This window comes from Hyaena hyaena, unplaced genomic scaffold (genome assembly GCF_003009895.1).
Source record: "Hyaena hyaena isolate Hyena2069 unplaced genomic scaffold, ASM300989v1 scaffold_1332, whole genome shotgun sequence".
NCBI classification, from domain to species: domain Eukaryota; kingdom Metazoa; phylum Chordata; class Mammalia; order Carnivora; family Hyaenidae; genus Hyaena; species Hyaena hyaena.
Genome location: NW_024081963.1, coordinates 238,932 through 255,518, shown reverse-complemented (window position 1 = coordinate 255,518; position 16,587 = coordinate 238,932). Strand labels below are relative to the sequence as shown.

Here is a 16,587-nt window from a genome sequence, read left to right as displayed (position 1 = left end):
GTCAACTCTGGCCTCAGGTTTTACACCCCTGCAAAATGTCTTATTCAGACAATGTTAACAATTTTTGGTCAGTGGCATCTGTAGAGTTTCAGCTTGAAATCACCAGATGTTGACAGCTCATATATGTTTTACCTGAAATTTGTATATAGTTTGAAGTATTGTGTGAAATACCAATAGCAACTTAGGTAAAGTATTTCCAAACTTTTATTATTTTATTTTATTTTTATAAATAGAGGAAGAGAGAGGGTATAGAGAGGAAGAGAGAGAGAGAAACCCAAGAAGGCAGGGAGATCTAAGGGGCTTGATCCCATGACTGACCATGAGCTCCTGACCTGAGCCAAAATCAAGAGCTAGATGCTCAACCACCTGAGCCACCCAGGCACCCCTAGGTAAAACATTTCTAGAATAAATATAAACATTAATGAGATGCAATTTCGTGGCTGAGTGCAGTTTCTATGATTAATGATAAGCAATCAAGATTAAGGAAGGGATATACTTGCCAATGAAAATGACAGATTAAAGGGTAATGCAAAGAACATTTCTAAGCCTGAACATTCTAAGAACAGCAACATAGCCCTGCATAGTTCATATGGTGTTTTCTCATGTATTACATCAGCTCATCCCCGTAGCACTCATTTGAGGTGGCAATGATTATTCTCCATTTATTAGATGAACTTGAAGGCTACTGACATCAAATGAAAACCCAGAAAGTCACAACTTAGTGATTAATGGAGCTGGTACTAAAACCTAGGTATTTTAATGTTAAGTCCAGTGCTCTTGAAGACAAAGAAACAAAAAACATGTTATGAATGTTAGCGCAGGAGAAGGTCAGGGATGGCCCCAGTTGGCAAGAAGCCAGGGGTAGTAGGTTGGATAACACACAGGACCTGCGCTGCATTCGGACCGTGTAAGGGCTATGAACACGGACAGGTAAAAGTGCCAAGGGACTTAATTTATAGAGTCAGTGATACCTATACATTTTGATAATTTTTTTGGTGCAAGATTCACAAACTGTAGTTGACCATCTTCAGAAACAGTATTTGTCTTTGAATTGAGCTCCGTTTTGTATGAAACATGCTTTTGAAGGTCAATGAGCAAGTCCCATAGTACTGTCAGAAACAGTGAGCCTGAACAGGTGTCTAAGACAGAAATAAAATTGTCAAGATAATTTCACTCAGGTTTATTTGAACTTGTTGAGTCTGTCTTAATGCCTGGCACTATATACTAAGTGGGTTAAGGAGGAAGCAGTAAAAATTTATGCTTGGCCTGATATCTTTGATCCTAACAGACATCATCTATATAATTGCTCAGATCAGTAGCTTGCCTGTAACATATATGCTACCAGTATAATCCTTTTAAAAAATGGAGAAGGTTGAAACTCCTATAGTGTTTTCTCCTACAAAGGTATAGTTTAAAAAAATCTATTCAATATGAACCTGACTTGACGTGGAAACCATTTGTTTAAATTCCACCACAGTGCAACACTTCATTATTACTCTGAATGGGATATCTGTCCCTTGTCAAGATTTGCATATATTATCACATGACCTTCAGTATAATTTTACGGAGCAGAAATCAGAGATATTCTTTGCAGGGGTGCAGTCAGGTTTCCTAACGCCAATATTATAAAAGACACAGAAGTGTTTGTAGACATGTAAATTGTGTGCTTATACTTTAAAAAGAAAAAGCAAAAGCTATCAAGTTTAAATTGTAATAGCAAAACATGAGAGACAAGACACTGGAACGTATAGTGTTGGAAACCTTTAAACCCTGGTTCAGATTTTTGCTCTGATGTGTAATTTCTGTTTGAGTCTCAGTCCCCTCACCTGGAAAATGGGCTTAAATAACCTTTATCTTGCAGAGTAACTGTGAGATTTAGAGAAAACCCAAAGGTCGGGGGTGGGGGGGTCTATATCACCCAATTCGACTCAGCTCCTGAGAAAACTAATCCAGAATAACCAAAACCTGTTTTTAGTTGACTGCCCATAAGATTTTATGACAACCTGCATTATTACAGCACCAGCTGTTTACATGGAGACTCTGGAAAGATAGGAGACCCAATCCTTGCCCTCACAAAACCCTCACCTTTCAACCCGGGATTTCTTTGAAGCTGTCATCCAAGCTGGACCTTCTGGAAACAGGTCAGCCACGAGCTGAAGAGAGGTCAGTTCACCCTTTGCGTCCCCGCCCTCCTTAAAGTCCACTGATGCTTCAGCCGCTTGCACTCACTTCTGAAGCTTTTAAATGGACCCGAGAAATTCTTAACAGTTGTTTTTGAGCTTTTCGGTAAAACCAAAACAAACAAACAAACAAAACAACGTTCAAAGCTGCCGAATGCAAAGACAGCAAAAGAAAGAGGTTAAAGACTTAACTCTTAACACGCCGCCTTACTTCCAGAAAATCCTCACGCCCGGCTCGGGCTCTCTGCACTGGGCCCGGGAGGGGGAGGAGCGATTCCCCTCCGGATGGTAAACCCGGCCGAGCGGGGCCGGGACGGAGTCTAGAAACTGCGGCCCAGCGCTCGGAGCGGCGGCGCTCGGTCGAGGCCGGGTCGGGAGGCGGGGCGCCGCGGCCCGGGAGCGGCCTCGGGGGGACCCGCGGCGCCGCACACGCCCAGGAGAGTAGTGTGCGCGTCTACACCCAACACTTGCCCTTGTGGCCATTTTGGGGGTGGGGGTGGGTCTGCCAGGCGCCCCGCGCTCTGCGTCCGCTCGGTGGGAAGTTACAGAACTTTCAGAACTAGGGGCGGCGCAGCCGGGGCGACGCGGGGTCGGCGGCGCGCGGCCCGCGGGGGGCGAGCGGGGGAGGGGCCGAGGCGGCGGGGGAGGGTCTCCCCCGGATCGAGCCCCGCGCGGGGCCGGCGGCAGCGAGGAGGCGCGGAGACGGCGTCCCCCTCCGGCGGCGGCTCGCTCTCCCGCAGGGCCGCGCGCCGGAGGGGTGCACCCCGCGCGCAGGGGCGGGCTCGGGGCGGCGGCGCGGCTGCTCACTGCACCAACCTGCGGGCTCCGCCGGCTGCGGGCCGCGGCCCCTCCCACCGCACCCCGCCCGCGCCGCCGCTGCCGCCGCAAGGAGCCGGCGTGCGGGGCGCCCGCCCGGACCCCCGCGGCCGCCTCCCCGCCCCCGCGTCCCGCCTCCCCGCTCCCCGCCCCACCCCCGACCTCGCCTCTCTCCGCCGGCCGCGCGCCCGGCTCTGCTCCCCGCGCCCCCTGCGCCCGCTCGCTCCTCCTCCAGCCCCGGCCCGGCCTCCCGCGCGCCCCCCAGCCCGCTGCGCGCCGGCCGCCGCCCGGTCATGTCAGCATGGAGATCCGGCAGCACGAGTGGCTCTCGGCCTCCCCCCACGAGGGCTTCGAGCAGATGAGGCTCAAAAGCCGCCCCAAGGAGCCCTCGCCGAGCCTGACCCGAGTGGGCGCGAACTTCTACAGCAGCGTCAAGCAGCAGGACTACAGCGCCAGCGTCTGGCTCCGGAGGAAAGACAAGCTGGAGCACGTAAGAGCCGCGCGCTCCCCGGGGCCGGCCGGGCACCTGCCCGCGAGGCGGCCCGAGCGCGCGGGCGGCGGGGCCGGGCGCGGGGACCCGGCAGGGGCCCGCCTCCTGGGGGGGCTGGGGCGGCCGCGTCCTCCGTGCGCCCCGGGGCCTCGGCTCCTGCGCTTTCTTGCCGGGAAGGACCGGGCTGCGGGGAGGGCAGGGGACGGACGCCTCTCCCGGCACAGCTCGGCCCCCCGCGCACCTCCGCCCTCCCCGCGGGGTTGGTGTGCGTCGCGTTCTGGGGGCGCCCCTGCGGGGTGAGCGAGGAGGGCACCTGCCGCGGCGGGGCTCCAAGGAACGGGGGCGGTGGGCTCTTAGAGGGGCGTCTGCACGGTCTCTGACGCCGTTACGTCGTCCAGAAACTGCCGGTTAGCGCATCCGCGAGGTGCCGCCGCCGGCCCCCCGGCCTGGGTCCGCGCACCAGCCGAGAGAGTTTCCGGAGCTTGTTCTCCGGGTGAGCAGTTGGCGGCCCCTTCTAGAGCCCGGCGAGGGGGGCTGTGCGCGAAGCGACGAGAAGGGCGCAAGAGCGAGCGGAGCGTCCCGCTCCCCGGGCACCTGCCGGGCGCAGGGTGGGAGCCGGAGAGCCGGCACCGCCGCGCCCTGGAGTGCGCGCCTCGCCGGAAGCGTTCCCGGCCCTGGAGCCGAGCCCTGGCGCTCGCCATCTGCAAGGGGAAAGCCCCCTAAAGAGACGTGTAGTGGATCCAGTTTCCAGCCCGACCCATCGGCATCTTCTTAAACCAGATGTTAACACGAAACTAAGGGAATGGTCTCAAGAGTGTAGCACCACGGACGAGCCCCCGGGAGGATGCTGCTCCTTCCCGCGGAGATGCAGAAGCCACACTGCGTCCGTTAACGGAGTGTTCGGGTTTCCTTGTATTGGGGTCACATCTCCAGTTATGACGGAGAGATAACTTCCGAAACTCAGGCGTCTCGTACAGCCGCACGGTCCTGACTCCGACCCGCCCTCCCGCCCCCACCAAGCGCTTCTCTTCTGGGCTTTGCGGCAACAACAGGCTTCCCGGGAGGAAGGAGTATTTCTCCTAACAATCGGGTCGGAAGGTCTGTGCCTTTTCTCTCAGAGCCTGATTAAGTCCCTTGAAAGCTCGAGTGTAAAGCTTTGAGCTGGGGAGCAGACTGCCTTGCGTGCGGAGAACCGTTTCCTAGTATCGGAAGCGTGGCTCACATCCGTAGGACCGTGGAAGCAGCTGATTTCTGGGCGGGCAAGTTGTGTGGAAGACAGCAGAATCCACTTAAAAATGCAAGCTCCGAGAAAGAGCACGGGGGCCGGTGGTTATTAGTTGAAAGGGGGGCAAAGCGCCTTTTCATGGGATTTGGCCCTTGCTGTTGGTATGTGATGTTAGTACCAGGGACAGGGGTCCAGATTGAGAGCAGTTCCATGTTCATTTGCATCTTGGACTTTGAGCTGCTGTTCCCGCTCTTCAGTTAGTGAAAACCTGTAGTGCACTCTTTTCTGTCTACGTCTCCTTGAGTCAGACACTGCACCCCTTATACTTTATTGTGTCCTCACTTTTACTTCCCACGACAGTTTCAAGTCCTGCCAGGGAGGGCCATGGCAGCCTTACCTTTCTGGATGAGTGTAGGATGCTCAGCCTCTCCTGAGGGTTAGACACCAAGGGAAGGAAAGTCTGCTTGTTTAAAAGCATGTGAGGACCATGCTTTCTTCTTTACTCAGATGTGCCGAAAGACAGCATTGCATTAAAAAAAAAAAAAAGTCACCTCATTTGTTGTTTAAATCAGCATAGCGTTTTTGTTTGCTCTCTCAAATACATTTTATGGCACAGGTATTCTGTTGCTGATGGTTTTCTCTGTATCTGCCTTCAGTTAGAAAGGGGGCTTTACTTCCCGTGAAAATTTTTTTGCGATATTCTCTTGCTCCTCTGAAACATCTCTGTCTTCAATAAAATAGTATTTATGACAATACAATGAGAAAATTAGAATTTGCATAAAAATGTAAGTTTTCTTTGAATTCAAGCTTGGGGTATCTGTACTATATATCTTCTGTTGTGGTACGCCATGTTGCAGATAGTTAGATGTTAATTTCTGTTTAGATATTTGCAATTTAAAACCTCATAACAAACGTAACCTGGCGTATTGAAAATGTAATGCCGACTTTGTGATGGGCAACATTCTAAACATATGTGGCACCACAGAGTGTCATAAGAAATTCGAAGGTGATACATGGTAGTTAAAAAGAATCCCTTCAATCCATCCAATCAAATGGATGACCACCATTTTTTATTAGGTTAAAAAGTGAGTTAATAATTGTGATGGAGATCACAAGCATGAAAGCAGCTTACATTATTTTGCTGGTGCTTTAAAAGCCAATCTAGTATTAAGGGCATAAATAAATGGTGGCTTCAGATGACACACGTATTCAGTCATTGCTAACAGGATTCCCTGAAATGAAACGTGGCCATGTGTGGACTCTGTCCAGACTTCAGAGGCATTGCTCAATCTGAAAGTCAATAACATGATGCAAAGAGACAGCTAAAGAATATACTTCCTCTCCTCCCACTTTTCTGGTTTAAAGGCTACAAGGACTAATCCCCAGGCCGTGCAAGTGAAAAGTGCCATGAATTGCTGAAGGATAGGAATACTAACAGCCCATCATTGAATTTGTCTCTTGTCATTTGTTGGTCAGTACTTGAGATGAATGCCCATTAAGAAACAAATGCGTGTTGGGGAATTTTTGCATTCTTTTTTAAAAACTATTTTAATCTTTATTTATTTTTGAGAGAGAGAGAGAGAGACAGAGCATGAGCAGGGGAGGGCAGAGAGAGAGGGAGACCCAGAATCCGAAGCAGCTCTAGGCTCTGAGCTGTCAGCACAGAGCCCTACGCGGGGCTGGAACCCATGAACCGTGAGATACTGACCTGAGCCGAAGTCAGACACTTAATCGACTGAGCCACCCAGGCGCCCTGAAATTCTTGCATTCTTAAGACACTATGAGAAGTTACAGAGGTTTGTACCATGGCTTCTGGACTTTGAACGCTGCTGGGAAATTTCAGGAAAAAGTAAAATTGCTGACCACACATAGAATGTTTTCTTATTAGCTGCAAATAATCCCCTTGGTTCTTAGACTCTTTTCTTTCTTATTCTGCCTCATCATGCCTGTGGCTTTGAAAGGCGTTAGGTCTGGTAAACAGTGGAAGTCTTATGTTCTGTAGGGTTCTGTAGGGTCTTATAGGGTCTTATGTTCTGTAGTGGGGAAGGATTAGTCTAGCAAAGCAAGCGGAGCTGGGGGGGAGGTGGCGGGGAGGGAGGCATTCCCTTAACCCCCCCAACCCATCCCTGTTCTGTCAGCCTGCCCTGGGGCTGGGTCACCTTAAGGGTAACCATTTAATACTGTGTCACTATCTCAGAGGATACTGTAACAATAGTGTTACATTCTGTCTCCCATGGCAGATGCCCTGTTTGCACTTTTTTGTTGTTTGGTTCAGAGTAGGATTGTTGCAGAGGTTACTCTGCTCAATTGCCTGGTTTCATGCCAATTGTATGTGCAGGCGTTTCTTGATGCCATTTACGGAGATCGGAAAGCCTTCTTTTCTCTCCTGCTTGGCTCTCGCCGAAGTGCGGTTAAGGGTAGGGCTCTGGGCAGACCATCTCTCATTATTCTGTGATCTAGGCAAAGGACTCAGAGTCACCAGGATATACATTCACATTCCTCCTTAAAGGAGTCACAGGTTTGCTGGGATGATTCAGGGAGACGATCCCTGTGTCCCTGGCAGAGACGCACGGCCCCCTAATGTCGAGGGGTCGAGGGCTCAACACTGCAAAGGTGTATTTTACCTCCCGTGTCGTGTTTCGTCTGTGCATTTGGGCACATTCAGACTGCTATGACAGAATACCATAGACGGGGCAGCTTACAAACCATGGACATTTCTTCCTCGCAGTTCTAGAGGTTGGGAAGTCCAAGATCAAGGCGCCAGCAGATTCGGGGGCCAATAAGGGGTACTTCCTGTTTCATGGATGGCTGTCTTTTTGCTCATCTTCTCAGGGTAGAAAAGACAAAGGGAGCTCTCTGGCGGCTCTTTAGTAAGGCCACTGTCCCGTTCATGAGGATTTCAGGGTCATGATCTAATCCCCTCCCAGAACCCCACCTCCCAGTGCCAGCCCACTGGGGGTTAGGTTGCAACTATGAATTTTGTATAAACACAAACATCCAGTCTACAGCACCAGGGGTTTTCCTCATCTTAGTAGTCTGGCCTGGAGGAAGCTCCATCCTGATACGTGTTCTCAAGGCAGCTGAAGGAGAAGATGGTAAATCATGTAAAATCACTCAGTGCTTCTCCCCAGAAGCACAACATCCACTTATTGGCCCAAGACAGTTTTGAGGCCAAGGCTTACTTCTGAGGAGGTGAGGGAGGGGGATCTGACCAAGAGCCAGAAGAAAGAGAAAGAGAACGTCCATGACCGGCTGTATCAACGGGGCCCTTACTTACCCTCCACCCAAGGGCTTGCGGATGTCACATCTGAGATCAGCCTACCTGCATTCTAGTCCTGGCCCCAGAGTCCATGGGTCCTTTGGCCAGCAAGACCAGCTGACTATCCTGGGCTCATTAGGCTGCCTCTGCCTGGCCTCCAGCCTATCCTTTGGGATGCCGAGTGTGCCCTGCCTGGCCATCCTGAGGCTGCCTCTTCTTGGTACCACTCTCTGTAGGCTCTGCTAGCAGAGAATAGCCCTTTGCTGTGTTGCCAACCCCTGCTTTTTTTTCCCAGCTCTGTGCTGGTGGAATTAAGTCAAGCGGTAGTTCATTTATCTGCATGATGGCTCAGAAGGCCTCTTTAAAACGGAAAGAGAAAGCAGAAGCGAGAATTTGTAAGGAGTAAAAGGTAGAATCTTAATGTACATGCTCGTAGTGAGCCCCAGGATCTCGCTTGGTTCAGCTGAGTGCGTCACATAAAAAAACTGTCTCCTCTAAGTGTGAATGTGCACCTGCTAAATAAGAGTTTATGTTACCGGTGAATAGTAAATAAATGAGAAGTGCACACTTGCTTCCCGGAATAAATTATTCACATGACGAGCAAATAATAAATGGATTGGAGCGAAGTTGGTCACTGTGGTCTGGGCTTATGTAATGCCATTTATGTCCCACACAACAAATTTGTGGGCGTATTACACCCTGCACAGCAGACCAGTAAAGCACCAAAGACAGTTTAAGCTAAGGAAATGAATCTTTAAAATGTTCCAGTAAAAATTGAATGGGGGCTCCTGGGTGGCTCAGTCAGTTAAACACCCATCTCTAGATCTCAGTCAGCTCGGGTCTTAATCTCAGGGTCGTGAGTTCAAGCCCCGTGTTGGGCTCTGCGCTGGGTGGGAAGCTTACTTAAACATTAATTTAAAAAAGGATAAAATAAAAAATAAAATGAACACACAAGTAGAAAATATTCTTTTTTAAAAATCTTTGTGTACTACTGCTCAATTTGTGTATTCTAGGATAATTTTAGACAGGAAGATGTTTGGGAGCATTAACATTTACCAGGATTATTTCCTGTGCTTTTTGAGAGAAGAGACAAAGCCTAGGCTGAGGCAGGATCCTGTCCTCGGTCAAGTAAAGGAGGTTTAGATGTCTCTGGAGTGTGTTCTATGGACTTCATGTTGTGTCCATTATTCTACTTGTCACCACGACAGGTAGCAAATATTAATCCCATTCCCTAATGGACTTCTCTCACTGGGGTTGACATTTCGTTTATTTTGAAGAACTCTTGGTTCTTTGAACTCTGTTGGGTGTGGCTTGTTGACTTATTTTAAGGTATAGCCTGTGACATATCATATTTAGTGCATTTGATTTGAGAAGCTCAAGACGATTGGACTGAAGATTTCTTTTTCTTCCCTTTGTCCCTGTGACAACCATACACCAATTTCTGGCCAGTTTCTCTAGAAGTTTTTACTTTTCTTTGCAGAATTCTGTGTCTCTCTCAGGTTTAAGCCTGTATAACAAGTTTCATTTCTTCTATTTTAGTTCCAAAGATGAAGAAACCCGACGGATATTTCATAACAAGAGTTTTTATACTGAATTGACTGATAGGTGGCATGGTCGAGCAGAGATAGACTTGTTGACAAGATATCAGGCCAGAAATGTTGTTTCAAGTATATGTACTGGGGACGTGTAAAGTTAAGCCTAAGATTCATGCCCACACAGATTGTGCTCGGTGAGTTTAGAGTACAACGTGGATGCTCAGGAACAGTTGAAATGCCAGCAACAACTGTTGTTGTTAAGAGACAGACTTTGTGTTTTTAAAACCAAAAAAGTACATTTTTATTTTTCTCATAAATGGAAAAGCGAGCCCACTTTCTAAAACCACAGATCAAGCCCTTAAGCAGAGCTTGTGGGGAAAAATGAAGAAGAGCGTGGCAGACTCTCCTAGGCGGAATCAATGACATTGGAAAATGGTGCTGCTGTCTGACATATGAAGTGGGCCCAAGTTGGACTTGGTTTCATGGGCATGAATGTCATGGCCTTTGGGTGATAAATATGGTTACTTGTTCTCTAAAATAGACGGTGAGCCCTGTGAATATACTGCTTCTCTGACTTGAACTGTTATTGTATTCCCGCCAATATGTTGTTAGGTCTGGTCCAGCAGTACCATAAGGAGTTACCTTGAGAAGATGGGACTTGTCAGCAGACACTCATTGCAGGTGCCTGTGAAGAGAACACTTTCTTAGGAGATCACCAGGACTTTCATTTCACAAGCATTTGCATGACATATATTGTGTTGCAAATGGTGGAAAATTTACAAAGACTAGAGCAGAGTCCCTTCCTCAAGATGCTTACCGCTTTATAAACACAGTTATAATATGATTACAATGTTCTAAATAATGCAGAAAAGTGCAACATAGTATAAGAACACTGCCTTCAAAAGATTTGTTTAGACAAGGATAAAATAGTTAAAAAAGAAGTAATGTCATATGTAATGATGATGTATTATGACCAACTTGAGTTTATTTCAGTAACGCAAAGCTGCTGTGAAATTTGAAAATCAATCAATGTAATTTATCATAATAGAAGGGTAAAGCAAACCCACAGGATTATCTCAACAGATGAGGAAAAATCATTTGATAAAATCTATGCCCAAGCATGATAAAGTCCTCAACAAAATGGAAATAAGAGGAAACTTTGTTATTCTGATAAAGGGTTTCTTTAAAAAGAATCACAGTTAATGGAGAAATAATGAAAAGTTATATGCATAGATTGTGAGTGGGATGGCGATGTCAACTACCGTGACCTGATTTCAGCATTGCACAGGAAGTCAAAGCCAATGCAAGAAAGCAAGAAAAAGAAAGAATATAATTGAAAAGGAAGTAATAAGATTGTCACTATTAGCAGATGACATGAGTATGTACTTTTGAAAATCCAAAAGAAACCACTAATAGACCTAATGAATTAAAAATGTCCCTGGATTATCAAAGCTACCCCATACAAAGTCAATATGCAGAAATAAGTTAGAAAAAATAATTCCAACATAAAACTAAAAACTTAAAAAGAATTTTTAAATGTTTATTTTTGAGAGCTGGGGGCATGAAGGGCAGACAGAGGAGGAGACACAGAATCCGAAGCAGGCTCCAGGTTCTGAGCTGTCAGCACAGAGCCCAGCTCTGGACTTGAATTTACAAACCATGAGATCATAACCTGAGCTGAAGTCAAATGCTTAATTGACTGAGCCATGCAGGTGCCCCAAAACTAAAACCTTTTACCCTTTATATTAGCATACAAATACCAGATACTTAAGGAAATGGGTAAGACCTCTTTTTAATTTTCCCCAGTTTGAGCTAGGGAGTGGGTACAATTCCAGTTAAATCCCAGCAGGTTTGTGTGTGTGTATATCCGTTGAAAATGATTCTAGAAATTATATGGAAATACAAAGGGCCAAGAATACCCCACATAATCTTCAGGAAAACTAATGAAGTTAGAAGACTGCTTCCATATATCAAAACTTGTTATAAAACTAGATTAATTACAGGGCCTCTGGGTGGCTCAGTCAGTTGAGTGTCCGACTTCAGCTCAGGTCATGACAGCATGGTTTGTGAGTTCGAGCCTCGCATCGGGCTCTGTGTTGATAGCCTGGAGCCTGCTTTGGATCCTGTGGCTCCCTCTCTCTTTGCCCCTTCCCCGCTCATGCTCTGTTTCTCTCTCTCAAAAATAAATAAAAACATTTTAAAAAACTAGATTAATGAAAGCAGCGTGGTATCAGTCCAGGGCTAAATAAACAGATCAGTTGACAAGACAGAGAATGTAGAAACAGACCTGTATATACTTCATTATTGACAAGTACTTGATTTATGACAGAAGTGGCTGTTCTGAAGGGCAGTGGGAGAAAGATGGTCTTTAAAAAAATGGTGCTGGCTCAGTTGTACATCTACATTAAAAAAATAATCTTGATTTCTCTTTCACGCCATACACAAAAATCAGTTTAATGTAGGTTATTGATCTAAGTTAGAAATGAAAATAACGAAGCTTCTAGAAAATAATAGAATAAAAACAATCTTTATCAACTTGGGTGAGGGGAAAAATTCTTAAACAATTTTAAGAATCCCAATCTACTGTTATTAATAAACTGGACTACATTAAAATTAGATAACTTTGACACTAAAGGATTAAGAGAATGAAAAGTCATATCACAAAACAGGATTTTTGCCAACACACACTCTATGACCAAGAGTTTGTATCCACAATATATAAAAAGCATCTACAAATCAATAACAACAGACACCCCCCAAAAGTGAGCAAGACATGTATTTTATTTTTTTAAGTTTATTTATTTTGAGAGAGAGAGAAAGAGCACTCGCATTCATCATGCACTCATGCGCGCACAAGCAGAGATGGCCTGAGAAGAATCGCAAGCAGGCTTGGCACAGTCAGTGCAGAGCCTGACGTGGGGCTCAGTCCCGTGAACTGTAAGATCATGACCTGAGTCGAAGTCAAGGATACTTAACTGACTTAACTGAGCCATCCAGGTATCCTAAAGTGAGCAAGACATTTAAACAAGAACTTCACAAGAGTATATCCAAGCCATCAAACGTATGACAAGGTGCTTGATGTCGTTAGTCATCAAGGAAGTGAACAGTCAAAGTCATACATCAGTGTACAGTCACACGAATGGCTGAAATGAAAATGATTGAAAATAACAAGTGTTGATTAAAATGAGGAACATCTGTAACTCTCCTAACTTCTGGGAGGACTGTAATTCATAGAGCCACTATGGAAAACTGTTTGCACTATCTACTAATTTAAATGCACGTATATCTTACGGCCCAGTGATTTAAATTCTATGTGTATATTAAACAAATGTGTGTTCATGTGCACCAAGTGAATGTTTATTGGAACATTATTTTGGTAGTTCCGACTGAATGCAGGTTTAATATCCAATATAGTTGAATATCCTATATGCTTACATGTAATGTCTTAATATCCATGAGTTGAATGGATAATGATTTCTAATGTACTCATACAACATATAATACATTAGACAATGAAACGAGATTGATTGTATATGTATATATGTCTGTAGATGCAATGCCGTGGATGACTCACACACAGTAATAACTGAAAGAAGACAGAGACTGATTCCGTGTGTGTGAAAAAACAGGACTCTGTTCATCTAAATAATGAATATAGAAGTCAGAATTAGTGATTACCTTTGTGGGTAAAATGGGGACTGGGAGGTTCCTGGGAGGCTAGTAGTATTCTGTCTCATTTTTGGGGAGGTGGTTACAAGGTCACATTTATTGAACTGTACACTGAAGATTTGCACACTTTATGAACATCATTTCCATGATACTTTATTAAAATAAACAGTAAAATGTGTATAGTGACCTTCCCCTTGCTTATTGCTTATCTCTGGCTATTACTCCTCAGACTGTGCCTCTCCTGTTCTGTCCTCTCTACCCCACAGACTTTGGGCCATGATGCCCTGTCCCTGTTGTGTTCACGTGACTGACTCCTACTTGTCACCTCCCTGGGCCCTTTCTTCTCCACACCCTCACCGTCTGCTTTGGGCAACCTTCCATGTCATTCCATCGCTCAGATTACACTGTGTTCTGATGCTGTGTTTACTGCTTTCCCCATAGACTCTCAATTCACTCTTTCGTAATATTCTTACCGGCCCCTTTTAAGAGTGACTGTTGAGTGATTTGTAGCTTCCTGGACTCGAGACCCCTGAAATCACAACTTGTCCAGAGAAGTGTGAACCCTAACCCGACTTATGGAGCCTGGGAAGAAGAGCTTCTGGAGTTAGAGCTGGCTTGGACCAAGGCTTCTCAGGGGAATGCAGGCAGCAGAGAGCCCATGGCGAAGATCAGTGGGTGAACAGATAGGAGCAGAGAACAGGCTTGTGGAAGGGAATGCTGTGTGCGAAGACACCCACGGAGGTAGGGGTGAGACGAGACTGTGTAGGGCTTCAAGACCGGAATGATCAGCTGAGGAGGGTGGGCTTCATTCTGTAAGCAAAGGGGAGGTGTTTGAATTTAGCAAATCCACGTTTCAGAAAATCTGCAGCGTTGAGGAAGGAGAGAGCCTTGAACTGGGGAGATTGGTGTTAGTCTAGCAGTTGAAATGGAAAAATTGAGGAGGGACAGATGCAAGAGATATTCTCCCGTAAGAGTTCATGGCACTGGGTGCTTGGCTGGACATGAGGGGTCTGAGCAAGCTCCTGCATTCAGCAAACATGCATCAAACGCCAGGGATTCCCTGTAATTGTAATTGATACGATGGGTAGGAGGATGGGCAAGGAAGGTCCCCAAAACTCCTTGAGAGTTGGAATGCTTTTCTGTTGGTCATGGGATCTTGGCTCCAACTTATTGTTATTCTCTCGATCCGTATTATCAATATGATTATGATCATAATTCACAGACACTCCAATTCTGCTCTCTGCAATGAACAGAGCCCCAGGCTTAGGAAGGTTCAGATACACATGATGGGACCTTTCACTTCAGATTGTTTATGTTAGCCCTTCAGGACTCAAATGTTGTCACCTCTAGACCTAAGGTGCCCTGTGCAGTGCATTGTGGGCAGGCGTCTGTTACATAGCACTTAACAAACTGTTTTTTTAAATTTCCTGATTGTCTGTTTTTGCCCTCAATGAAAGTTTGAGGACAATAACAGTGTCTTAGTCACAACAGTGCATCCTTAATGCCCGACACAGTGCTCGGTGGACATCCAGTATTTACTGACGTGACTATTGAAAGAGTGAATGAATGGATGAATGAATGAATATGGGCTTAGGGAGGCAGGATTCACCCATGCAGGCGAAAGAACAAGGTGGCGTATATCTTCTGGCAGATAAATGCAGGCATTTAATGCAACAAAAATTCAGTGGAAAGAAACACGAGAAACTATGTGGAAACTACAGACTGGATTTCAGACGGAGAAAATAATAGACAAGGATACTGGGAAATGGGAGTTTCACGGTCACCTTATTGACCTACTCCGGTGTCTAATGCTGTTGTTTACAGTGAATTTTATTGTTTACAGTGAATACATATATATTTCTTTCTTTCTTTTTTTTCTTTAGAGAGAGCACAGCTGGGGAGAGGGGTGGGGAGGGGGGAGAGAGAGAATCTCAAGCACGCTCCACTCTCTGGTAGAACCCAACATGGGCCTCAGACTCAAGACCCTGGGATCATAACCTGAGCTGAAATCAAGAGTCAGACACTCAACCGACTGAGCTACCCAAGCGCCCCATTTGGGTTTTAATTTCTATGTATCTTAGTTTTAATTAGTCAGGAAGAGAATATTACCTTTTGAATTGTCCCCAAGTGCTTTGGGCTGATTTTTTTTTTGCTGCACTTGAATCTACTGGTTCATGCTTTAGCCTCCACCATGCTCTGGCTGAGTGTACTTGGTCAGGGACTGTGGGACACTCTGAGTCAGGGAATGTGTCAAAACTGTCAAAGTCCCCTAAAGCACCTGCCAGTCTTGATCATGAAGAATCTCCACTATAACTTCCTGCCTTGTCTGATTCCAGACTTTTTTCAATTTCTGAGATCTGGCTTTCACCGATGACACATGCACACATTGTTTAAAACCTGTCCTATACAATTTCCAGTACATCTTTGTTTTTTTTTAAATACACTTTTATTTTGGAATAACTCTAGATTTGTGGAAAAGTCACAAGGAGAGAGAGTAAAGGCATTTCCTGCACATCTTTCACCCTATTTGAGGGAGGGTTTCCCTTAACATTATGTTCCAAACTCCAGACTTTGTTAGATTTTCACCAGTTTTAAATTGTCCTTTTGATGTCCCAGGATCCAGTCCAAGATGACACGTAGCATTTATTTGTCATGTGTCCTTACTCAGTCTCTGGTCTGTGACAGTATCTCAGGCTTTCCTCATTTTTCATGACCTTGACAGTTTTTCCCCCAGTTTTATTGAGGTGTAATTGACTTCTAAAATTGTAAGAAATGTAAAGTGAACATTGTGATAATTTGATATACATAGGTTGTAACAGGATTTTTGTCATCAGGTTGATGAAAACATCATCACCTTACATATTTATCTTTTTGTGGGTGTGTGAGAACATATAAGGGCTACTGTTGTAGCAAATATTTTTTTTTAATGTTTTATTTATTTCTAGGAGAGAGAGAGAGAGACAGCATGAGCAGAGGAGGGTCAGAGAGAGAGGGAGTCACAGATTGAAACAGGCTCCAGGCTCTGAGCCGGCAGTCAGCACAGAGCCCGACACGGGGCTTGAACCCACGAACCGCGAGATCATGACCTAAGCGAAAGTCGGACACCCAACCGACTAAGCCACCCAGGTGCCCCTGTAGCAAATATTTTTTAAAGTTTATTAAGTAATTTTGAGAGAGAGAGACAGAGAGAGAAAGAGAGAACATGGGAAAGGCAGCGAGAGGGTAAGAGAGAATCCCAAGCGGGTTCCACAGTGTCCGTGCAGAGTACGATGTGGAACTCGAAGCCACGAACCATGAAATCATGACCTGAGCCAAAACCCAGAATTGGATGCTTAACCCTGAGCCAACCAGGCACCCCCAGACCTCATTCTTCTTATAGATGAAAGTTTGTACTCTTTTACCATCTCTCCATA

General features: G+C 46.0%; 1 protein-coding gene across 1 annotated transcript in view; it reads left to right on the top strand.

Moving 5' to 3' along the window:
• Positions 1-3,213: 3,213 nt before the first annotated feature.
• The window catches only part of LOC120225131 (inactive phospholipase D5), a gene marked incomplete at its 3' end in the record, with an annotated part of 242,609 nt that continues 229,235 nt past the window's right edge, over positions 3,214-16,587 (top strand). Inside the window, exon 1 of the mRNA XM_039223357.1 lies at positions 3,214-3,486. Coding sequence (XP_039079288.1) covers positions 3,298-3,486 — 189 coding nt within the window. The remainder of the gene's footprint in view (positions 3,487-16,587) is intronic.